General features: G+C 38.7%; 1 protein-coding gene across 13 annotated transcripts in view; it reads right to left on the bottom strand.

Annotated features, from left to right (window-relative positions):
* Positions 1 to 3,103: 3,103 nt before the first annotated feature.
* DST (dystonin) overlaps positions 3,104 to 24,487 on the bottom strand; it is a 295,457-nt gene continuing 274,073 nt past the window's right edge. For 8 of the 13 annotated variants that reach the window (XM_032183966.1, XM_032183952.1, XM_032183955.1 and 5 more), the window contains 14 exons: positions 21,614 to 21,757; positions 20,561 to 20,749; positions 19,663 to 19,792; positions 18,694 to 18,857; positions 18,215 to 18,377; positions 16,692 to 16,846; positions 16,439 to 16,513; positions 15,555 to 15,572; positions 12,423 to 12,540; positions 9,934 to 10,002; positions 8,980 to 9,179; positions 8,413 to 8,523; positions 5,569 to 5,692; positions 3,104 to 4,176 (listed from right to left, as the gene is read on the bottom strand). In XM_032183966.1, the coding sequence (XP_032039857.1) occupies positions 3,911 to 4,176; positions 5,569 to 5,692; positions 8,413 to 8,523; positions 8,980 to 9,179; positions 9,934 to 10,002; positions 12,423 to 12,540; positions 15,555 to 15,572; positions 16,439 to 16,513; positions 16,692 to 16,846; positions 18,215 to 18,377; positions 18,694 to 18,857; positions 19,663 to 19,792; positions 20,561 to 20,749; positions 21,614 to 21,757 (1,926 nt within the window). In that variant the 3' untranslated portion in view covers positions 3,104 to 3,910. The remainder of the gene's footprint in view (positions 4,177 to 5,568; positions 5,693 to 8,412; positions 8,524 to 8,979; positions 9,180 to 9,933; positions 10,003 to 12,422; positions 12,541 to 15,554; positions 15,573 to 16,438; positions 16,514 to 16,691; positions 16,847 to 18,214; positions 18,378 to 18,693; positions 18,858 to 19,662; positions 19,793 to 20,560; positions 20,750 to 21,613; positions 21,758 to 24,487) is intronic. The other 5 variants (XM_032183954.1, XM_032183957.1, XM_032183958.1 and 2 more) reach the window with 2 other exon arrangements.

Raw genomic sequence — 24,487 nt, 5'->3', positions numbered from 1 at the left:
AGAGGCTCACTTTTCATCAACACTGAGTGAGCTGAAGCTGCCGAGGCCACAAGGCGTGCCTAGTTCTTCCACAGGTGCATTTCTTACAGGTTTCGTCTGTACGTTTTACAATATCCTGTAGACACCCTCCCACTTTGAGGGCAGCAAAACAGAAATGCAGACAGATAAAAGTGACTGGAAAAGTAAAGGGGCCAAGAACCGAGCCAGCTTTTGAAAGCACTAAATATGCCTCATTCGGCCAACAACATGGATCTCACAGCCACTGGTCTGCCAACCCGTCTTTCCTCCCCATTACCTCCGTGCCATCACTGCACTAAGAATCACAGAACTTATGGACACAAGAACCTAGGCCGTGCTAAAAGGTTGACTTTATGATCGCCTTCTGGTATGGTTGTGGGGCTGATCCTGTCTCATTTATGTTGGGAACACAGAAATAACATTTTTGAACTACTGGAAACAGAACAGCACTGCTTTTTTTACACAGTGAGTTCAATAAAACTCTGTTATTTATCTCTTACTGTGGTTTGACAGCCCTAAAATCCTGCTGGTAGTGTCTCCTACCACGGAGAACTTGCCTGTTAGCTGAAACCTTGCTGATTCCATTTTCTTCTTTTCATGCTGGGACCCTGGCCACTAGGACAATGTTCAGATAATCCACGTTCCCATGCATTTAATTCATAGTGAAAGACCAACAATTAAGCACGTTCCCAGAACACAGAGGTACCAAATCCTAGAGCAGGGCTTGTTACCCACAGCCATTTGCAATAGGAGCCCCACTTCAGCCTACTGCGGATGCAGAGCCCCACGCTAACGGGGGCTCAATCAAATCCTGAAGTTTGTCTTTGTGCCACGAAAGTGCAGAGGATCCAATATTTATGTTCAGACTTCTGTCAGTGTAATTTTTACAACACAGGAAACACAGTTTTAGAAAGCCTCAAAGTTTGGGGAATTCTTACTATCAATTTAAAGCATTTAAATCTTTTTTTTTTTTATTTTTTTGGAAGGTAATTATGTAAAGTACCAGATCTTAAGACAGATTTGGGCTTTTAACAGGAGAATTCCTAGTCCCATTTAATTTACTATTAATCAGGTTTCCAAAATGGAGTGATTCTCAGAAAGCCATAAAGTAGCTCCTCCACTTTCCCATCCCCAACCTCCGTGGTTTTGCAGTAGACAAGTTACAGAAAGCGAGTTGGTTGTTCTTTTAGTCTGTGCTGAGATTCCCAAAATCTGGTCACAGCTTTACTATTGCTGTGAAGTTACAACATAGCAACAAGTAAATTCCAGTTAGCTGCTTATTTCATGAAGTATTATAAATACGTTTAAAGCTAAGTTCACAACATAGATGGAGGGTGCTTCAGGTATATGCTGATGCCACCCCATGAAGGCTGAGCTCAAGGAATCATACAACACCATAATATCCCAAGTTGGAAGGGACCCACAAGGATCATCAAGTCCAGCTCCTGGCTCCACACAGCACCACTCAAAACTCAGACTGTGTCTGAGAGCGTTGTCCAAGCACTTCTTGATCTCCAGCAGGCTCAGTGCCATGACCTCATCCCTGCTTAGGGACCTGCTGTGTCCCTTTGGGATACAACTACACACCTATTCTTGCAGGGCAGCGATTCAGAGCTGCCATCCCAACCCTTTTCTCCAGTGGTTATAAAATGCACAAGGAACATCACATTGGGCACCACCCTTCCTCCAGCCAAGGCAGCCACGCAAGTGCCTGCATCGACTCTTTTCCCTTCTTTCTTACAGCTGGCAAGCAGAGCTGCTTCAATGAGCACCTGGAAGATGCAGATTGCTTCTGGGTGACTTCAGATTACCCAGGGGTGTTGCAGGGTTCCGAAATGCTCTCAAGTCACCCTCATTTACTTCAATGCTGGGGGAGAGCAATTGCTGGATGAACAGCAGCCGGAGGAGAGATGAAACACCGAAAGGTTACAGCAGAGACCGATGCTAACATGGGCTAAATTCAGCCTGTGATAGAAGCCACCCGTCCCTTCACTGCTGCCTGTCCCAGGCCAGGTGCTGCTGGCAGGCAGGAGGTGCAAACGGCTTCAGGAGGTGACGGGCTCAATCTGAACCGTGCAGCAACATCTGGCCTTCACACACCCAGCAGCGGCTAAGGAAGAGGTGAAGAGCAGGACGATTTCTTTCCGAACCCCACCAGCTGCAATCTCACTCAGGGCCCCATCAAACCTCACTTTTCCTTTTAGTTCTCAGTGGAATTTCCTGCCTGTTTTCCACAAACACTTGTATAGCTCCTGCGTGCACGTTGGAGGAAATCCTGACACAAGTGGATTTTGATTGACTGATCTGACTTTGGAGACTTACTTTGTTTTTCAGTTTCTCACAAACCAACTCTGGGTTCAACGTCTGTGCCTGCAGAAAGCTCTTGTGAAAACTTGGGAAAAAATCATCTTAGTAATACTTGCGATGAGCGTTAGCAGAGAATGTGGATGTCACTGCTACCTACATGCAACCAGCTGAACTTCTGCTTCATTTTTAGCACACTAAGGGACCAATCTTAAACCAGACTTCCCCTAAAATTCCTGTGCTAAAGGTACATTTTCTGGTATCTCGACAGTCAGATCTAGATTATTTAGTCTGGTGTATTGGACAAATTTTAAGTGATTTTTCTGGTATTATCAAACATTTTGCATTTCTAGGGATTCTGTTACTACAGCATCTTCCTAACTGTTCTGTAGCACTCCTGTTTGAAGCCACATCCTGATCAGATATAAAGGATCATTAATCCTTTCCAAAGAATCCCTGAATGGCAAAAATACTTCACTGACAAAAAAGTAGCCAAATTACCCTTTATGCCTTTCATACATGGTATATAAATGCCACAGTTTAATACGGAGAAAATAACTGTCACCACACAATAATTACAGATAATTTCATATGATCTGATATGTGCAATTTAGTGTTTTATTAAACAAATACAGTAGCTAACCAAAATCTGACTGCAGATAATTGGAAATTACATTAAAGTCTATGTTCCTATGGCAATTATTGGTCATTTGAAATAATATATGCCCTAAATCATAACGCAGAAAATGATCTTCCTGTGAAATAAGAAATACGATAGAAATAAAGTTAAGGGACATGTTTATTTCAGAGCTTTCTGCAAGCAAAATTGCTTTGATACAAAATGAGTTCAATGATACAGTGCTACCATCCACTCAAGCAAAAGAAAACCTCACATTTACATGAATGCACTTGATATTGATATTCTCACAGAATAACAGTTCGAATATCCAGAATGTGTCTGGCCTCGTTGAAAGCAATGGCACAGAAATGCTGCAAGGTATTGGAGTATCATATCACTGGCGAGTGCTTAATTAACTCTGTGAGTTCTCCGAGAGATGCTGTATAAATAAGGGTACTGTGACAGTGGTTTTGTATTCCTTAGTAGTTTGGACATAGATCCTTTAGCGTTTGTTTCGTTAGCTCAGAATGTGTAATTGTGTCTTTTGGCTTTTTAGTTATTCTTTTTTTTTTTCTTTTTTAAAGAAAAATCTTGAGGTATCCTTTACTGTTAGCTAATGACATAGTGATAGGCCTATTTTATTCAGGTTGCAGAGACTTACACTGTACATTCAGTACACTGTACATTCGGTAATTATTTTTAGTGTACTTTCTACACATTACTGTGTACAACTGTTAGTTTACATTAGAACTCTTCCCCCTTCTCACGGGATATGGGATAAACAAAAACAAATCTGACAAAAATTATACACATAAAATAAGAAGACAAATACACAAATAAGGCCATCTGCAGAATTAAAAATCCACCTCTTGCAATATTTCACAATAATTTCTACATAATATTTTACATCTTACGAACTTAAATACTTAATGCAAAAGAAAAAAAAAAAACTTTACGTAGCCAATCTTATTATCTCTTCAAGGACTTGTCCAATTTGCTGGCTAGTGGCCTTCTCTGGGGGGTTGGAATTTTAGAAGGCTTGGCTGATCCTGGCCGAGAACCTGCTCGGGGTGTCGGTCTGCTTGTAGGTGGAACAGTCTCTGACATATCTGAGCATACAGACTGGATTTCTGAAATATCAAAGTCAGATGCATCACTGCCTCGGCGGCTACTTGACCTGCTGCCAGCCTTGCTTCCTGCTCGGCTCCCAGGTCTGCTTGGAGTTCTTCTGGTTTCTAGAAAGAGAAAAGATACCCAGCAGCATTAGGCACAAGGATGCAAAAGGTGTGCAGGCCTTTCCTAGGTCTTTGGCAATCCCAGACAATTCTCGCTGCACAAACTAAACCTCAGACCCCTGTTAGATAAGCTAGACAACAATCGAAATTCCTCTTGATATTAAAAAACAGCATAAAACAATACCTCCCACTACATCTCCCCCTAAAAAGAAAGAAAAGTGTTCACTAAACAGCGAGCTCTTTTCTTCCCTATGTCATTTTCTCTACAAACTCCACGAATTAAATATCTCCTATGAACTCCAAGAATTCAGTATCTGTCATCTTCACATATTCAGGATTTCTGAACATATAACTTGGAGATGCAGAAGAAGACAACCCTAAATGTGTGCTTCCTTTCTTCCCCCTCCCCTCCCCCCACTTTTTTTTTCCCCCCATCAAATCATAAAGTTCAAAACTGGAAGTAAACAAGGGAAGAGTATACATGTATACATTCGCCCAAACAAAGGACTGAGTAAATGAGCTCTCAGCAAGCCTGCTAACGTGAAAGCTTGCCCAGGCAATGTGCTATGAAGAAAAAACCACAACAAAGGATCTTACACAGAAAAATATTAATGTGGTTTTCCATAATTTTTCCAATTCTTATTGGATCTTTTTTGATCTTGACAAATCTGGATCCCTGTATGTGCAAAGAGCACCAAGCTGAAACTGAAATCTTAGGTGGCTCATTTTTTCCAATCACCCGTAACTTAACAGACCTGTACTATTTGAACAGGATTTTCCAGTACTGCTCAGTCAGCTCTGAGGAGCTGAAGACCTGAGGGAAAGCCAGTGGTGCTATCTTCTGCTCCAAACACCCAGCCCTCCCCCTCACACAGAGCTGCTCTGAGGATCCTGGAAGAGCGCAGCGTCACCACTTTCTATTTTTATGTGCTGTTTTAAATTTTTTTATATTCCATTAATATATTCCATTAACAAGGTCATCTACAGCTGCTCGCTGCAGTTCTTCTTTCAAAAGAAATGGACGGGTCATGATGAAATGACCCCTCCGCTCTACCACAGTTGAGCATAACTTGGATGCTGTGAAGAAGTGAACCTTTTCTTTTTAACCAATACTTCTTCCCTACTTTGTTAGTCAGACACACTGGAGACAGATACATTGTCAAGAAGTTTTCAGTCATGAATTTGTAAATCCAGGGCTGAATGTTCCTGCTGTGCAACCATGTGAGCGGAGGACAGTTATCCTGATTACCTGCATCCTTGGCGATACTTACGTGGAGACAGCAGGACTCATCACTCCTTCCCACTCATCTTCCTCACATCCTACCATGACTCATAAGTATTCAGATAGAAACCAAAGCTTGATAGATCAAGCTCTAAGGCTGAGACACTCACCTGCAAACTGAGCTCTGACTCTGGTAGCTGCAGTGGACAGGATGCCACTGTCTTCTCCAGAGTGGAAACTCTTCCCTGATAGGTACCCTGGCAGTCTGAGTTTACTTCCTTGAATGGGTGTTCCCTATTGGGGAAAAAAGGAAAAAAAAAAGAAAAAGGTCATTTCAATTGTCACAACTGAAGGTAAGGTCTGGTATCAGGTACGTAGCTTGGGATGTGATCATCTTAACAACATTCACTGTGAATCTGAAATACTGGTTGGAGTCAGTACAAGCATTATTCATGATGTGAGGTTTTGAACATTCCTTTAGCAGTTAGTTTCTGAAATAGTCTAAACGTAAAAAAAAAGAACTAGCAAGCTGATTGACAGTAACTTTTTTGTCTTCTCTCTGTGTATTTCAATGCATATATAGGAAGAAAAATACTACCCTCTTACAGTTAGTCAAACACGTAAGATTAGTTGATGGTACATGACTTCAATTAACAAAGACAAGTAGCTGAAGCTTTGTATCTACACTGCTTGGCATTCCACCATTCTGACTCTTGCTATAGGTGGTGAATGCATTTGTTTCAGTTTCATAAATACTTGATGGCAAAACAAAACTACCTGATTTCAAAACTTTTTGCCACAATACAAAAGAAAAATATAGGACTAATTCAAGAAGTCCCTGTTGTCAATACATTGCCTGAGATGTCTCTACTCCATAGCTTTACCTCGCCTTTTTCATTTCTGAAATAAAATGAGCCTTGATTTACAACCAGCCCCCAAAAAGAAGATTTTTCAGTGCCACAATAATTAAATCCTCAACTCTCAAATCTCCAAGTGCATGTAACACACTCGATAGGAGGTGGAAGAAAACCACAGTATTTGTATGAATTTAATCAGCAGTAAGTATCCTAAAAGGAGACACAGTGCAGTGACAAATCTGGCCCTTCAGGTGGCCCAGACCCCAGGACGTGTGCTCCGTGACTTTGATCCCCAGACAAAGGTGGGGTACAGAAAACCAGGCCCCAGCAGTGAGCTGGGAGCTGCCTCGGGCTAAGCACTGAGCAGGGGCCCAGCAGGGGCTGCCTGGCAGCTGCTTCTGGCCCTCTGCCAGCGAGGACCACTTCTGGCACGTCTGAAAAGAAAGAGCATATGGAGACTACAGAGCAGACAATCTGCTGGCTCCGACAGCGATGGTCACAATATTAAACTCTCTTTAAAGCCAAGGATAAATGCTTAGCAGGCTGCAAGTGTCCAGCCAGCCACACCTTGGAAACCTCTGCTACACGGAGATTACTTGGGATGATTAACAGAAAGGGAAATCTTATTATCCTGCTGAAGCTGCTGCACTTTGGGAAAGGCCTTGGGATAGAATCTCTTGAGGCAGGAAGAAAAAGAGATCAACCTTGTTCTTCAGCTTAGCCCTTAGCCCAAAGCCAGTCTACGTGTAAAACACACAACTGCTCTCTTGGTCAGAAAACATTGCAGAATGCCTCAGAAATTCTCTACAACCTACCCCAACCCCACCCATTCCACGTATAATCTTAAACCACAGTGTTTTACATAAATGAAACTCACTGAAACTACTGACAGTTAAAAGAGCACGTGAGAAGTATGGTGCTCCCATCTGAAATCAGTGCCATCCGCTTTCGCTTCCTGCTAATTCAAAGGAAACGAGACACTTTTCCGTGTCTGTGAACACCGAATATTTCTCATGAATCTTCGAAGTACCATCAATTAATCTTACAATTTAGTTACCAGCTAAGAGATGAAAATACAAGAATGTATTAGAAGCTGACAACTGATTCAATTTTGTGCTGTTGTTAATCATTCTAAGCAGCAGTCTTGTGCACTGGAAGTGATGTATACATCCAGATGCCTGCAGTGTGCACAAATAATGCACCCAGTCGCACAGGAGGAAGTGAAAAGTTCATTATGCATCTTTGAGCAAAGCCACGCAGAGAGCATGTCAACTTAGCACTGGGAGGTGTCAGATGAGTACCAATAGCCATCAAAGTGCAGACTTGTGAAAAGCAGATACAGCAGAAATGAGGGCAGTGCGAGCTTCTCCACGTTAAGCCCTCTGTCTAAACCAGGGCAAGAATAACTCCTACAAGTGAAAAGTCAGTTTGCAGCCTGCTCCAGCTGCAGCTTTTTCACTGGCTGTAATGACACGAGAGAAGACACTCTGGCTCCAAGCCCATTCAAATTTTTGGTCATTCAGCTTGACTGCCAGCACAACCCTAATTGCTATACTAGCAGTCTCTATGTAAGTCATGGGCTGGAAATAAGACCAAAGCTCATTTCCTGTAAGTCATCAAATAGCTATCTTATTAGAGCAATGACTGCGCATTGCCCCCCTAAACAAAACTTTCAGCTGTTGGGAAGATTTATATACTGCCATCAGTCTTTTGTGCAGTCTTGTTCACAGAGCTTGGGTAGTTCTCTATTCAGTGGTTTTTGCACAGGAGGTAATTTATTAATCCAATTCCTGAAGTTCATGAATATTATAGTACATTACACACTCAAAGTAAACAATTTAAGGAAAGACAACCTGTGAAGTATAAGAACATCTATATAAAAGAAAGGGAAACCACATATGCTCATCCATTTTATTGCATACTGTTACGATTTATTAATCATTTGCACTTTAAAAATAAATTCATTGAGGTTGAGCTTTTCTAGAATTCAACAAAGCGAACAACAAAAAAAAAGGAAATAATTTGAAAAGGTCTAAAATGTAAATGCATTAATGTGCAAGGGATGTTGCAGCACTGAAGCACTGAAACTAGTGGTTGTTAGTGAAGTGACAGTTTTAGTGAAAGATCATTAGACTAGAATCTCTGTCCTTACTGTACCTCTGCAGATGACCCTTGATAGTCTGAGGATTCAGCTGGCTTAGAAGGAGTTGACGTTTTGCTGTTTGTCAACCATGGCTTACCATAGTTGCGTGTTAAATGATGGGGTGTCTGTATGAAACAATGGTAAATCAAAATATGAAGGACAGTAGATGGAAAACAATGTCATGGAGAAGGATACCCAGGCTTTCACAAGCAGATCAAATTTCATAGTAGAAATACAAACTGAGCAGAAAGTGTTGATGAGAAATGTTCCAAAACAAAGAGATGGCAGAGCTTATTTTTCATATGAAATAGTTTTTTTCTTCTCTTTCAGACCTTAATCCAGAATTGCCAGTTAGCTCATGCAGCACCTTAAATGTAAAGAAACCTTCGGTTCCCGTGTCGCAACCAAACAATAGAGGAAGGACACTGAAAAGTCTTCTCAGATGCTCCCAGAATATGAAATAAAATTGAGATACTTCTTCACCTATCACTATCACCTAGGGAAAGTGCCAATATTGTTGGAGCAATGAAAAATCTACACCCCATTTGTTAACCCATGCATTTTTGTATGTTTCTTCTTACCTTCGGTGTACTTGTAGCTACTGCCTGTGGGACAGCTGCCTGGCCAGCCTGACTCGACAGAGAAGTAGATCTGTTGGGAGAAGCTCCCCTTGAAGAGGGTCGCGACCGACGGCCTCGTGGTCGGAAAGCTGCCATGCTCTGACTGGCACCGTCTGCCAAAATGAACTTCTCGCGCAGCTCCACGTTTGTCCTCCCTTTAGCTGCAGCAAAGAAAGATGTTGATTTAGTCAGATAGGAAAATAGTCACAAGGTTGCCGATTGTCATGTTTGCCATGCCAATTCCAACACATTTTTACAATAAATAAAATGCATTACTGCGCAATGCATTTATTTTGGACACAGAAGAGTTATGTGCAGAACTTGCTTATTCTAATACTTTATGCCAGCAGGAATGAACCACTGTCAAAGGAAGTCAGCGTGATAATGGAATGCTCAACGTGCTAAGTCACTGTTAATCAATCAGCTATCGATACAGAGACACAACCTGATGAGCAGTTTTGCTAACTCTACAGCTATTCATAATAAATAATACTTGCTTGGATGTCCAGGAGAAATCGCTAAATTCAAGTTACAGGAAAGCAGCAAATATATTTATTCAAAACTATGAAGTTATGTAGTTTGGCAACATGCAATGATGAACACAAAATCCAAACTATGAGGTAATTGGTGGCTAAGCACTCACACACACACACAAACAGAAATGAGAGAATGTTCTGCAAGAATAGATGCAGGAAATGTTAGCATTTAACTGCGTCAACGTGAATGACAATTGTTTTTGAAACACTCTTCAAGCGTGTCAAAAAAAATTAGCTCGCAAAGCACCAGCCCATGTGGAAACACATTAAGCTAAAAATGATAGGTGAGGCTTATTGTTAAAAGTATATATATTAAAAAAGTGGGAAGGAAATGAAGAGAAAGGAGAAGAGGAGGAGACAAAGAGAGGGATTTGCCAACCTATAGTAGGCTGAGTGGTAATTGAAGAGTTTGATTCCGAACGTAACATTTTACTCCCGTGATGATGAACTAGAAAAAATGACACAGGACATGGGTCACATTAAAGAAAATCGTTAGCAGGAGAAGAAATCAAGTATAGCAGCTGCATATGCAAGAGACTCAGAGCACCAGGCCAAAGGACAGGACTCAGAGCAAAAGCTGTCTCTCTAAGTGCTCTGAGGGGAGCTCTCAACGTTCTCCTAGGGAAAGGGAACAGCGCTTGGATAGACTCAACTGCACTCCCCAGTATACTCGTGTAACAAAGGTATTTATCTGCTGACATAAAGAAGTAATATAAGCTAAAACTCTTCTACATAACTAGACCCAATACATTTTGAGCTCTTTATGACAACAGTTCTTTGAAATGGGATTTATTTGAACACACAAGAAGCTCTTGGTGGAAATGCAGGTGTGTTAGGCCAAGTGCTGAAGGAAAAGCCTGAACCTGCACCACCAAGATCAACGTCCACTTCACATCACTGACTTCAGCTCAGTCAGAATGATGCACCAATGTACAACTTCCAGCATCTGACTGATTGTACAGAGATCACTATTCTTTTAGACTCACTGTGTTGACTTACACATCTGCTCACACACTTCCTGTGAAACAGAGGCAAAGTACAATAGCAAATACTATAGAGGTACGTAAAATACAAGGTCTGTTAAACAAGAGGGGAAGGAAGGGCCAGGGACTGAAGTACCAAAGGACTCTTTATCTGATGATAAATAAAGTAATAAAGAAATCCAATAAATTAACTAGATACTAATTACTGTAGCTTTCAGCATCAACCCAAGTAGGAATTACAACGGTCTTACTGTTGTAATATAGTTGTCTATTACAGAAGACGTGAGAAAAATGTTTGGTATACATCAAAACTGACCAAGTTAACCCCATCATGGAGTCTGATACTTTGAGACACACTCATTTTCCACAGCCTTGCATTTTTGATCTAAGAAGCCATAAAGTAAGGATGGCTCTGCAGGCATAAATGACTGTAATAGTAGCAGATGCAGAATCAGGTGCTAAATTTCAGTTAGGCATGTGGTCTAACACTAATAAATGTAATACAACTGCTTCATGCTTTAACAAACAATATATGCAGTATGTTGGTAAGCATAAGAACTATTCTTAATACCACTGAAAAGCTCGCAGGTGTCACCAGCCAGTTACAACAGCTCTGTGACGATGCTATGACCAGAAGTCTGATGGGTACCTTTTAAGCCTGTGGACAAAGGTTTCTAGGCCAGAGTGGCATACAGTCAGCTCTCATGGCATTGTGGTAGCTTCTTTTTTGTTTTTACATCCTTGTCTTAGCATGGCAATTGATACAAACACAAGCTGCACACCCTCTTAGGGTCTATGTTGAACTGTTCAGAAATCTCAGCTCCCAAACAGAATTTGTGTCAGACAGCTGGCACTTTATCAAAGTCTACAGGACAGTTAATCTCTGTCTTTACTACTTTGCTCTTCTCCCCCTCAAACTCATCTGTGCTGTTTTCATGCTGTTACAACATTGATTGCAATTCTACAGACCCCCTGAGAGGTAAATTGGAATAAATTTAATGCTGCTACTTAAGAGGATAGAATTACCTAGTTACACAAAGTTAGTTCAGTCTGAATGCAGTAATTACAATATTCTCTGCAATTTTACCATTTTGGCTATTATTTAACTTACATCTGTTCCATTACCTTCAGAAATGGCTTCTTTCTTCTCTCCCCTTATTCCTCCAAGAATGGTGCCAGACAGAGCCTACTTTCCCACTAAAGAAGTAGGTTTTCCGACAAACTAAGACACCGTTAAGTTTCTGAGGGCTAGTACAACAATCCCTTTGGTACAATGCCCTGGCGTGTATGGTGATAGAGCACTCCCTGCTTCCGCAGAACACAAGGTTCTCCTGATCAGAGCAACTTCCACTTGCTTTGTAGAAGGCTCAGGGCTCTGCAAAGTGGTGCTGGGGAGAACACCAACGAGAAGAGAGGGCTACAAAGGCAGAGCCTAAAAGCGTGGGTGCAGCCACCAGCCAGAGCCATTTTTTGTTGTTGTATTCTTTTTGATTCAACTGCCTTATTTTGATTTATGGCCTTAACATTTCTGTCTTGCTGAGAAGCTTTAATTGGATGTTTCTGTGTGTTATTTCTGCCAAGTCATACAAGCAGCTTACAAGCATAAACTCTACTTGGGCTAGGTTCAATTCTTAATTACACCACTCTAACACTGGAGGAACTGTGCCGAAGACACCACAGTTATTCTAGACACACATCAGTGTAAGTGAAGAGATCTTAACCATGGGATTTAAAGTTTACAAAAACAGATCATTATGGAACATTTAGCGAGATGTTGTTTACAGAACTGGCATTTTATACAATTCAATCTCCTACTTGAGACAATGACTGGTGGCTGTATCCAAATAATTATCTGCATGTCCATTTCAACAGTTCTGTTACGTACCCCTGCAAGGATCATTTTTCACTAAGAACTCATCAAGTGCCATCCAGCCACCTCCAACACGCACCATGACCGTACTTCTCAGGATACGAACAAGGCGTAGTTGTTGAGAGTCACCAAACTGCAAGAAAACCAAACAACAATCTGAGCGTCTCGGTCATTCAGATACAGTTCAATGCTGATAGGTTAAAAATCAGACACTTTAAGAAGTTTATTTTAATATTTGATTATTAGTAAATGCCAAAAATTCAAGGTTTATTTATGCAGATTATTAAAGCTGTTAAGGTTTCAAATCAGATGCTGCTGCGTTAATCCAAAGGAGATGGCAAGGTGGTAAGAAAAGAATCACTGGTTTAATTTTATGCTTGATTCTCAAACGTCTGATCTCATACAGGCAGCACAATTAGTAATATATTATTTAATTGGTTACAATCTGCATTTGTGCAAACTAACGAAGACCTATTTGTGTTATTTTATTGTTAAAATCTTAAGCACACTCTCTTCTGCAACAGTCTAATTTTAAATGATGTCAGCTGAAAGGAAGGCAGTATCACTTGAAATGATCAGTACACGGGCTGGGAATCCAATGCATTATGAGCGTTGCACTGTTCCATCAATTGACTCGTTATAGGGATTTTTTCAGGTATAGCATCAACACTGCTCACCCATAGCTAGTACATGTGAGGAAGGGAACATTAAAGGAGCATTGAGTCATCTTTGGGTATCACAGCTGTCCTTGGCTATAAACTCTCCCTCCTCTGTCTACACATCAAGGTTGTTCACAGTTCAGGGATGTACAAAAAGCCCATTCCATACTATCTCTGGTACTAGTTGATTCTTCCTTTGGGCTGATGGCCAGGCCTAAGGTATGTCCTGCTCTTTAAACCCGTATACCAAACCTGTATGCAGCATCTCAGTTCGAATCTGAATCAAAGAAAGTGTCCAAAATGTTGCCCCCACAATCTCATGAAAATTAACCAGAAGAATTCAGTATTTTTTAGCCAACGCCACTAAAACATTTCTTTTGGTATCAGATCATCAGGCCAAGTGTAGGGCTCTCACACGCAAACATGCAGCGGACTCACTGAAACCAACAGGAGATAACTACGCATTTTTGGGACAACCTTTGACCCTTGGAGAAGGCTGCCACATAGTTCAACTGTACCTGCTTGCTCCAATAAGGAGACTGAAATTCTTTGAAATGTAAATCACACAGATGTACTCCCTACTTGTTAAATGACTTTAGTTGTTTGGTACTACTGAAGCCAAGGAGAAGGATAAGTTTAAAGGAATATTACTTTTAGGAACCAAACAAAAGCAAACTTGCTGTTTAATTTGATAACAAAAAAAAATTTGTTATAAATAAGAACATTCAAACGATAATTATCTGTAAGGGCTTTTAAATAATTAATTCAATATTTGCATAACAAAGAATTGTTTTAAAAATAATGATTAAAGAAGAAATGTCATCCAAATTGATGATGTTTACTTTCATTGGCCTGTTTCTAAAGAGAGTATTTTCAAGTGGTTCTAAAAATCCTTTTTCTTTTCCATTCTCTTTTTCCCTTTTCAACTTAATTCTTCATTTAGTCCCCATCAGGCAACTGTAACAAGGGTCGGATGCCACATCCCTTGGAAACTGCCTAGGCTGTTAATTCCTACAGTGGGACTTCTGGAGAATACCAGAGATGTCTCTCAAGGCATTTTTCCTAATAGTAACTTAGTCTATATTCTTCTCAAAACAGCCTGGACACCAACTTTCCTTGAACACTATTTAGTGTCATTTCACGTAACTGAAAATCAGAGGTAAAAAAACACGAGGATAAAAACTTAAGGAAAGCCAAGTTTATGCTACAAAACCCCCTACTCTTGGCAGTAGCCATATGACATCACTGCCACTAGAGAAACCTTGGCCAACTTGCTGTAGGTGCTTTTCACTGTCACACTGCTTTGCACCAGTAAGAGTTAGATGCTCTCAAAAAATGCTGTATTTTTCTCAGTTCTGAGAGTACAGATGGCAGATAAGAGGATTAACATAATTTCAAATAATCTTTTCAAATCAAGGCATGTTCTGTATGTGGAAAACAGTTTAAAGAATTACTTAGATATATCGCTTGAGGCACGTGGTAAGATTATCCACTGCTTTCTTCCATACTTCAACAAGCTTTGTCAATAAATAAGAATGCAACCAAATTTTCAACATCTCTAGATTTTAAATGGCTAATGCTTTTAACACTAGGATATCCAGAATGGATTCCACACAGTATTGCCTTAATAAAAACATGAAGAAGAGTCTAATGAGAGTAGATACTGAGTGCCTGAGGTTTTTCCATTATTACCAGGCAAACACGATTTAACAGTTTAAGAAGCTGTGTGTCTGTATGTGCCACAGGAGTAAACACCAGTGTGCTCCCCCACACCCTGTATAGTGCCACTGTGACCTGACACACTGATCACCCAGCTGACAAGTATTCTTAAAAATAGGCCCAATCATTATAGATTTGCTCTTTGAAAACACTTTGGAAAAGGGAATAGCAAGCTTATTTTGCCAATTTCCAAAATATGTATTTAATAATTCACTTGCATTAGTTTACAATATACCAGCAATCAATTAGGTTCTTAATCAGTCTGCTTGATTGCACAGGGGTTTTATTAAAAATGAAAGCACTTTTCACCTTGAGTTGCAATAAATAACTGGTATCATAGTGGCATATGTGCTTACTGTGAATGGCTGTTAATCTGATAGCCTAAAAAAACAAAACAGAGAATTTTGAAGCATTCCACTATAAAACTGGAAACTGATAAAATAATGTTATTCTAAACTTGCAGTTTAAAAGCCCAAGATTTTTAATACGTGAATTACTGGTAAGGATCATTATCTGGTTCCTTTAAAAGTAATCTCCTTAAAAAGGAAAATGGCCAAGGAAAGCAGGTGGGGGGTGCTGAACAGAAGAGATCCTGAGACAAGAAATGATCCATAGCATTTAAAGAAATACCACAGCTGACCAGCAATGAAGTAGCTGAAGATGAAAGGATGAGAAGACTGACCATTGCAAGCTTAAATCATTATGCATTAGAGAAAGGGGAAAAAAAAAAAAAAAAAAAAGAAACTTCACACATTCCACTGGTTTATACCTGATTTCCCAGGAAGAACTGATAAGAAATGAAAAATGGAAGAAAGACACGATTAGTTTACAGGAAATTCTCTACATGACTCTAGAACACATGCAAACTAACACATTAGACATTCTAAATAAAGTTGCTAGTTCAGAGATGAGCAGGTAGCTAGCTATCCGGAGACTGAATACTGAAGAATATTCAAGGCCTTTGTTTCCTTCCCACTGCTGTTTCTGTGATCTTTTAAAAAACACCTGCAAGCATTTTAGTATTTCTTAGCCAAATATCGAGTCTTTCATCTGAAATTGTTCTGGTTATTGAATCTAGGGGTAGCAGATCTTTCTCTACAATGTGATATTTTTTTACTGTGATCTAAAATTGTTCAGCGGATATCCAACACATTTCTTGTACTTCTTCAGAAGTACAGTGTGCTCTGGTAAAACGACAAGTGAGGGTAGAAGTGATCAAACACGCTTTTGTTAAAGATTTTTGAAGTACAACACAATACCACAGGAAAATATCAGTCATTACTTTTATGATAATGATAGAAAACCAGCTACAGCATAAACACTTTGGGTATCCAGACAAAAAATTTGCACTTCAAGGAGCTGTTATATGTATGTACACATGTATGCAGTTAGCTTTTAAAAATTCCCATACATTGAAAATGATTTCCGTAGTTTCAGTGAAAAATACATATATGCAGCAGCATTTTCCATATTTTTAGCCTGTATGTTCTAATAAGAAAAAAATCACATGAAACTGAGACAAACTTACAGTAAGAAAACATATAATTGTCATACAAAATTCCTGTATATGAATATAGTCTATATCCTTGCAGAACCATATCAGAGGAAGAATCTTTAAGCTGAAAAAACTAAGAAGGTCCTTATGAGACTTACCCTGTACTTGTTATCCCCAATCTGTTCCACTTGAAACCGCTTTGCACATTTACATTTAGCTACCTGCCTTGTAACCTGCAAAAGAACACCACTGGATGATTACTTTCCCACTAATATCACATTTTAAAATAATTTATATAACTGGCAAACTTCAAATTATAGGTGGGGGAGGGAGAGGGAAGAAATCAAATTAATTCTTAATGAATGTGACTCCAGTAGAATAGACTGCAATCTAAGAAAACAGAGAATGTACCTCATCTTCAATTTTATCAGCATCTGTGAGAGGCTTGTAAGCATCCTTGTTTGGATGAAGAGCTGCTACAAATTCATAATAGTCAATATACCCATCACCATCTCTATCAAAAATATCTGCAACAGCACTCATTTCAAGTCGGCTTGTTGGGAATTCTGTAATACAAAAACAACAACATAGATAAATTGGCTTTTCTATTCCATTACAATGAATGTCTTTATCAAAAATCTTAATATGTTTTCAGGTATTAGGTGACTTTCAAAAGAATAAAGGATTTTTTTCTGAAAAAAAAAGCAGGATCTCCAGTTGATTTTGGCTAAAAATGAATAGCAGTCTGCCTTGAAGACAGAAACAGAAGAGAGTACACAGATTAAACTACGCATTTCAACATTTCGACCTTCGAAGCGCATATAATACCCACAGATTAACAAGATAAACTGTTAGTGAGGAAAGGTCAAGTGAGAATTTCAATGATAATTAAATTTGGGATGCAAGGCCTTCCCACTTCAGAAACTGCATAGCGTGTTGTGAAATCCTTCTTTAGATCAAGTTCACAGCAAAAGATCATTAATCCATACAGAGATTCTCTACAAAATGGTCAAGAAAAATTTTAAGTTGGTAAATAGAAATTAAATCATGAGTATTTAGCAGAAACAGGAATTAAATCACAAGTATTTAGCAGAAACAAGATTATATCAACCGAGTTAAGTAAGTAAACTGTTTAACCTCTTGGTTGTATCGGGTTTTTCCCCTCAGCTTCTGGCAATCCATGCAAAACATCAAAAAACACATATCATGACAGTATTAGCGCATTTACCAAAGCAGGGGAAAAATGCATCTACTGCTGTATTCTCCTACCAAATAACTTTAACGTGAGGTGCTAAAAGCAACCCAATTCTGAATCTTCACTGCTCAAAGCAAAAAGTCCCCATGATTTGAAGATACAGGATAATGTTGAGTAGTAGGTCCTTATCTATTATGAGTCAACGTCAGGCATATGAACATGGCCATGGTTCATGGAAACACTAGTTTCAGAAATTACCCAGTTTCCTTCCATAATTGAAACTATTCTATGTTGGCAAGTACTTGACTAAAAGTCATAAAATCGCATGAACTGGTTTTGAAGTTATCTGTAGGTTTTATGAGGTATGTTTTACTATTCTGAATAATCAATGAAAAGTACCTATCTGTTCAAGACAGTTCAAGTAATCTGTTCAAGTAGCTACTGCTTTGTGGAAACGATTGTCAGAGTCCAATAAACCAGTAAACATTAATTAACCAATAGTATAAATGTGCCATTTATAATCTTATTAAGAGAGAAGATTCCCTAGAACTTGAAAGAGTTTCTACAATCTAAAAATATTTTCAAGTAAAATAATTATAGTTTGAATGAATCATATCTAACGACTTCAAAAAGGAATTCTGACCTGAGATGATCAACCCCATTGTGTACACCATACAGACAGTAAGTTTTAATTAGATGTTTCTTCTAAGTTCATCATTAAATTAATTTCAAAACTTACTTGAAGAAAGAATTCCATCAATAAATTCCTGTCTCGTTATTTTTCCATCCTGATCTTTATCAATCCTTCTAAAGAAGTCCATCACACGAGACTTCTTATGGTTCATCCATCGCATGTACTTTTTCCTCCATATATCAAAATCAAAGTTGGCGAATTCTCTCAGCTTCATTAAAACAAAAAAAAGAGAGAGAGAGAGAAAGAGAAAACTTCTTACAGTTGAAGTCAATTAATTCAGAAAAACAAGGAGAGACCGTCTGCGTTCTTTTAAATAGTTAATTATTTAAAATGTTAATGTAGGTCCTCAAAAATCTTGCCTCCCCACATTTAAAATGAGAACGACAATTTTTAAAGCATGTGGCAATGTTTTCAGTTATCTGTATCATCCAACAAATATGGATGGCTTAAAGTATTGCCAATGTAACCCAGGTTAAACAAAATTATACAAAGAATATGTGCATTCTGTGTAGTCCATTGCTGACCTCTTCAAGTCTGTCCAAAGCATCATTAAGTTTTCTTCTTCTTTCCAAGGCTAGAAGCCAGACTTGCTGCCATTTGCTGACTAAAAGGTTTACCCGTGGATTTTTGGTTTCAATTTGTGCCTGGGCTGCTGACGGATATATGCCTGGTGTGGGGGAACGCTTTCCTGTTGAAACACGATAAAAAGTGTAAGCCTTACCCAGTTAAAACAAAACAAACATTCACACAAAGGGTACTTGACCCTCCTAAAACCACTCCTCCTTGCCACAAACAGGGAGACCAAATCCTGATATGATTCCAACTAATGAGGTTTTCTTTAACATTGCAGGGGAAGGACCAGAGCGGTTTAAGTATTCAACTTCTGCCTAGCCCATAGCAACTAATAGTTGCTGCATTACTGAAACTGCACAGACTAAACAAAATTTTTGCAAATCCCTTACAGAGATCTGTAAAGTAATCAAGCTAATTTTTGAAGTAGGTTCCATATAGATACAGGCAAATATGAAATGCAAAGGGTTAAGTATATCTAAAAATATGAAAAGCAATTTCCTCATTTGAAGATTTCTTTTCCATTCAACTTCACTGAACAGAAGACTTTCTGCTTAGTTCCATATAATTTCACAGACTTTAAAAGCAAAATTTTGTCTCTCTCTCTTTATGTAAAATAATCTGTTTGCACTTTTAAATAATGGTAGGTTGGCAAAGACTCACTGTGTGTCCTCTTGGAAGTTTAATAGCACAGGAAAGTCTGAACACTATAAAAATAAATACTCAAGAAATATAGGACAAAATTTAAAAACAGAAATGAGAAGTTCCCTCACAATGAAAAATACAAGATAATTAGAAAAATCCACCCTATTTCATTAGAATATTCTGCTGCTAATCAAACTTGTTAGGTTATTAGTAATCAGTTATCTTTGTAGACAGAACGATGGTGTATATGACCTGCCCCAAAACACTTCATTACTTACTTCCTGCTCTCCCCTTATCAAGGACAGGAATATGAGATTGTACAGGAGTGGGTTCAAGTGCCTTTCTTTTATAGGTCTTTGTAACTTTATCCACATCAGGTTGTTTTCTGGTCATTTCCTCCATGAATGTCTGCAATCAGATAGAGGTGGTTTTAATTAACAATACACAGAAGTGACCACAAGAATGTAAAACACACACAATAGCAGAACACCAAAGTTACAAGAACAGCACGGAAAGATTAATAATGCCAACCTAACAAGAAAGACATATAAAATAGAGGTTTTGCAGGTAAAAAATAATAATAACACAATCAGCAGTGTTAGAACCTCTATGCCCTGTCTGTTAAAGGAAGTCTAAATCTATAAACAGTTTGTCAAACTGTGTATTGTGTATGGTGAGATAGTGTACAACACTTTTAACTCAGGAGTACTCCTCTACTGTCCAGACTGCAGCTCACATAAGTGAGATACTGCTGTGCCTAAGCTGGGCTAAGCTTACAAGTATTCACTGCACTAGCAGCATCCTCTTCATAAATATATTTTAGATAACCAATCAGTAAAGCCACACAGCAACACTACTCCTAAGCCAGCAGCACTATCACATATTTCACATGGTTACTACTATCCTTGTTCTTAAAAGGAGTTATAAGTTTGCTTTTGGAACAATATGGCACTAAAGTTTTTATTGGTTGTTTTCTCACATCTGTGTTGAATAAGCTCCAAGCATATAGTGTATGTAGTGAAGACTCAACTGAGCGTTTGAAAAATGATTCAGTGATTAAGAGAGAAAACAGCTAAGGAGATTTACACTTAATTATGAAGCCTAGCTGAACGAGAGCATCTGTTTGAACGTGTAGGACGAAAATGTAGGACATACACATCACTTCACATGCCTTACCTGATGTTCAGCTATAAGTGCTTTAACTTCCTCGATCTCCTGGGGGATAACCTCTTTATCTTTTTCAGTGAGTGTAGTCTCTGCCCACTGCAACCAGGACAGCAAAGCTTCCAGCAGTTCCTGGTTAGCAATAAGTCCAGCCAGAGCTCCTGCCAGTCTTTGCTGATGTTGTTTAGCCCATGCTAATACCTTGATACAAGAACCAACACATCAATACATGCACGTCTGAAATTCTTCAAAATGTATTTAAAATTGCCCTGCTAACTGTAAACCCAAAGCTTCCTCCCAGTGCTACTGATATTTCAATATCAAAGGTGCTAGGTGTAGTGGCTGACCACTAAATGTGCTAGGTAACTAGAATTTCCAGTTCAGCCACATTTTTGCACAAATACTCAGGTCTATGTACTACTACATGCAGAAAATAGCACATTCTGGTAACAGGCTAAGAACTTGATCAAACCATACTTATAAGCTGGTAAATCATATAGGATCTGGGGTCTTTCTTCCTCGTGAACACTCCTGAAGCCATACTTTGCTAACAGCAGGATTTATAAAGTTTTTCTTTAAACTTAATGAACACACAAAAATGCACTTTAGCAACTAAGAGTTTGGTGCACCCTCTGAGACTTACTTGTAGCCACTTGAATGATTTGGAAATCTCCTAGATTAAGAACATGTTGTATTCAAAGCCTCCTTAATGCAATTAGAAAATGCTTCAAGTTTGCCTTGTTTTCTTTTTTTTTCCTTTGTAACTTTTAGATTTCTCTTCCTAGAAACTATTGGCTTTTCTCAGATAGGAAGTGTCAGGCACTATTTCCTTTAATACATACAAACAAAGAAGCTTGACCATCTGCTTTAATTCTTAAAGGCCTATAAGTTTTAAAATAAAACCTGGGGAAGTATGGTATTCACATTCATCACTGTGGGTATTTTAAATGTTTAGTTCTTAACAGCTGGATCATTTCCTCCCAGTACAACTACCATGTTAGTAGTCAGCTATGTTCCAGTCAAAGGCGAACTGTTGCAAAGAAGATGGTTTGAGATAGTACTGACCTCTTCAAACCTGGCTCTGATGATTGTTATCCAGTGCTTAATGGTGGTGATGGAGTCTGGGTGGCAGATAGCCAGGATAGCTTCTCCCATACCTGTTGCTTTATTCAGTTCTGCCTTTTTCTCTTCCAGTTTCTTCATAAACTCCTAAATCAGAAGCAACAGTTTCAATTAGGTGCTGGCAAAAGTTGAAAGAGAAATCTGAATAAATTCTGCATAATCTGAAAGGCTCTGGATCAATCGAAGCCTGAACAGATTCACCAGACAAGAGGAAGAAGAAAAAAAAATATATTTTTTTTTTTAAAAGGAAAGTTTTGTTTCTTTGAGAAAAGTTAAAAAATGCTCGAAAAGCTTATTCCACACAAAGTATTAAATGAAGCTTTAAAATCTTTACCCTATCTTGCCACTCCACCATACTGTAAGTACTTGAAATACAGATGCCCTTATTAAAAAAGAAAGAAAATCACAGCACTTTAGAAGCGCTGTGAATCAGCCATGCAATGGTTAGAATCATTACTGGCAACATTTCAGAAGACTTAGTTTGTCTGTCAGTTACAGTAATTCTTCATAATAAACTATCAGGCTCCTAACAGAGGCTGGAAATGTCCAACTATAATTACATGCTCAGACAAGATGACAGAGGACTTCAGGAGCAGCTATACTAACACAAATATGAAAAACTCAGCAGCCAAAGAGGAGAGACAGAGAGAACAGAGACAGGGGCTGTTAATTAACCAGCTGTTTTCAGAGGTTCTGCCATGTGGGAAAAATCTTGTAAAAGCAAAAGGATGTTTACAGCTCTGACCATCCAAGTTCATAGCCACTGATGTTCCTAGGGAGTCTGGCAGAAGAAAGGGTGGCAAGATCAGAACTGAAGTGAGGGGGGGAAACCCAAAAGACTAAAATGTTTTCCATCCTTTCTATAGTTCACTTTTTTTCTTATTATTACTACAGTGGTTTTGCAATTCTGCCTACTATGTTATGTCTAAATGTTGCGTAAGTTTGCATTGAAACTGCTAACTACTCTTAGTGCTTGGTGGAATTGTTTTTATTTATATTTTAAGATCTTTAATTGGGCTACAGAACAGAAGCATGTCTCTGGAAGTTTAACTTAACTCTCTTTCTCTCCCCCACTACGGGTTATTTTAGATTCCAGAAATTAATGATCAGCCAAGTCAGATATTATAAATTTCAAAGTCACCAGAACATTGTAAAAATAGATTCTACAACTCATAATTACTTTATCCTGTGCCACTACAAATTAACTGTGAGAATATCATGAAACAAAAGTGTAAAAAAAGTCTCTCGTACCTTGTTCTAAATGCCTGGAATAGGGAGGCTGTGTATCCAGGGTTTCATTATTAATTAATTTTGATCTAAGTTTCTTTCATGTCAGAGTTTAAGACTCAATCATAGCACTACTCTCATAAGACCCCATGAGATCTTACAATATTTCAGCTCAGAATGGTGCTGAAAAAGTTGAGGTGAGCTGTAGTGACAGATTACCAAAAGAAGCAAGGGCCAGGAAGAAAACAGGCAATAGCAACAACTGTTTTCCCTGAACAAATCAATCTCACACTCTTCAACACACGTTAAGCTTTCCCTTGATATTAAGCTTTCCCTTGGTAAAGGATACCAATTGTATCGAACACTGTGGCAGTCCAGTGATACAGACATATTTACGGGAGAGGAGATGGGATGCTCCTTATTAATTAATGCAGGGCATTATCTTGCTACACCGTTCAGTCCCTGAGACAATGGTGAGTGACTTATCTCACTGGCTAAGTAGAAATCATTAAATCTTTTGCAGTGTTCAAGGAAAAAAACAAACAATACCAAGTAATGGGCATAAAGATAGACCATTTGGATAAAATATGTTAATGAAGAAACCTTTCAACAGGTACCTGGATACAAACACATTAAAACTATTCTACAAGAATCAGAGTAATAAAAATAAGTTACATTTCATATTTAGGCAAATAGTTTCACAGTAATCTAGTCTATTTTTTAGATTAATATTACAGCATAATAACGTAGACATGTAGTATATGATACTAGTTTTAAACACCATTTTTCTTTTTGTCTTCTCCTTAAAAGCTAACATTAATAAAGTTTAAGAACAGAGACCACACATTCAATGACCTTTCACATACATGCTTACTAAGTGGCAAAGAAGCAGTGCCACAGTCTTTGTTAGATAGAAATACAGCAATTGTCAATTATTTGCCCTTTAAAAAAGAAAATGTGGATGGCAGAACATCTTCTAAAGTCTACTAGAAAATTTTAAGTATTGTGCAGTCACATCTGACGCTGAGCTTGGTTGCGTTGTTCTGGTGATTGTTCTCCCCAGCTGGACAGGGTTTCTCAGAGACAAACGGCTTTGGTTTGAGGCTCAAAGTTCTGGCTTCAGTTTTGGCAGCACGATTTCAAACTTTTGTACAGAAATGTTTTGTTAGTTAGTCTACATTGCAAAGGGAGAAATTTAACACTCCATTACCACCAATGTGTTGGTTTTTTTCTTCTAATGTTTCAGTTTTCTAAGTAAGATTTCACTCAGCTTTTTCCTCTGTACTAAGACAACCAAAAAATGTAGCAATAGAGGAAATGCAGCTAAAAGACCAATTTAATTGTATCAGAGAGTGCGTTGCTACTGTGAACATCCCCACATGGGCATTCACTGACATCTACATATGTTTGCCAGCTAAAGAGTAACACCCAGTTTTCAGGGCCCTAAATTAAATCTGAAAACTTCTTCAAAATGTATGCTGCTGCAATCTGAATACCTTCAAAATTACCTATTAAGAACAGTTAGGCAGTCATATTCTGCGTGTGCTCAGTGTACTACTGTTCCCTAACTCAATTTAAACAGGATGCTTT

The sequence above is a fragment of the Aythya fuligula genome, chromosome 3 (genome assembly GCF_009819795.1).
Source record: "Aythya fuligula isolate bAytFul2 chromosome 3, bAytFul2.pri, whole genome shotgun sequence".
In the NCBI taxonomy this organism is placed as follows: domain Eukaryota; kingdom Metazoa; phylum Chordata; class Aves; order Anseriformes; family Anatidae; genus Aythya; species Aythya fuligula.
This window is presented reverse-complemented; position numbering and strand designations above follow the sequence as displayed.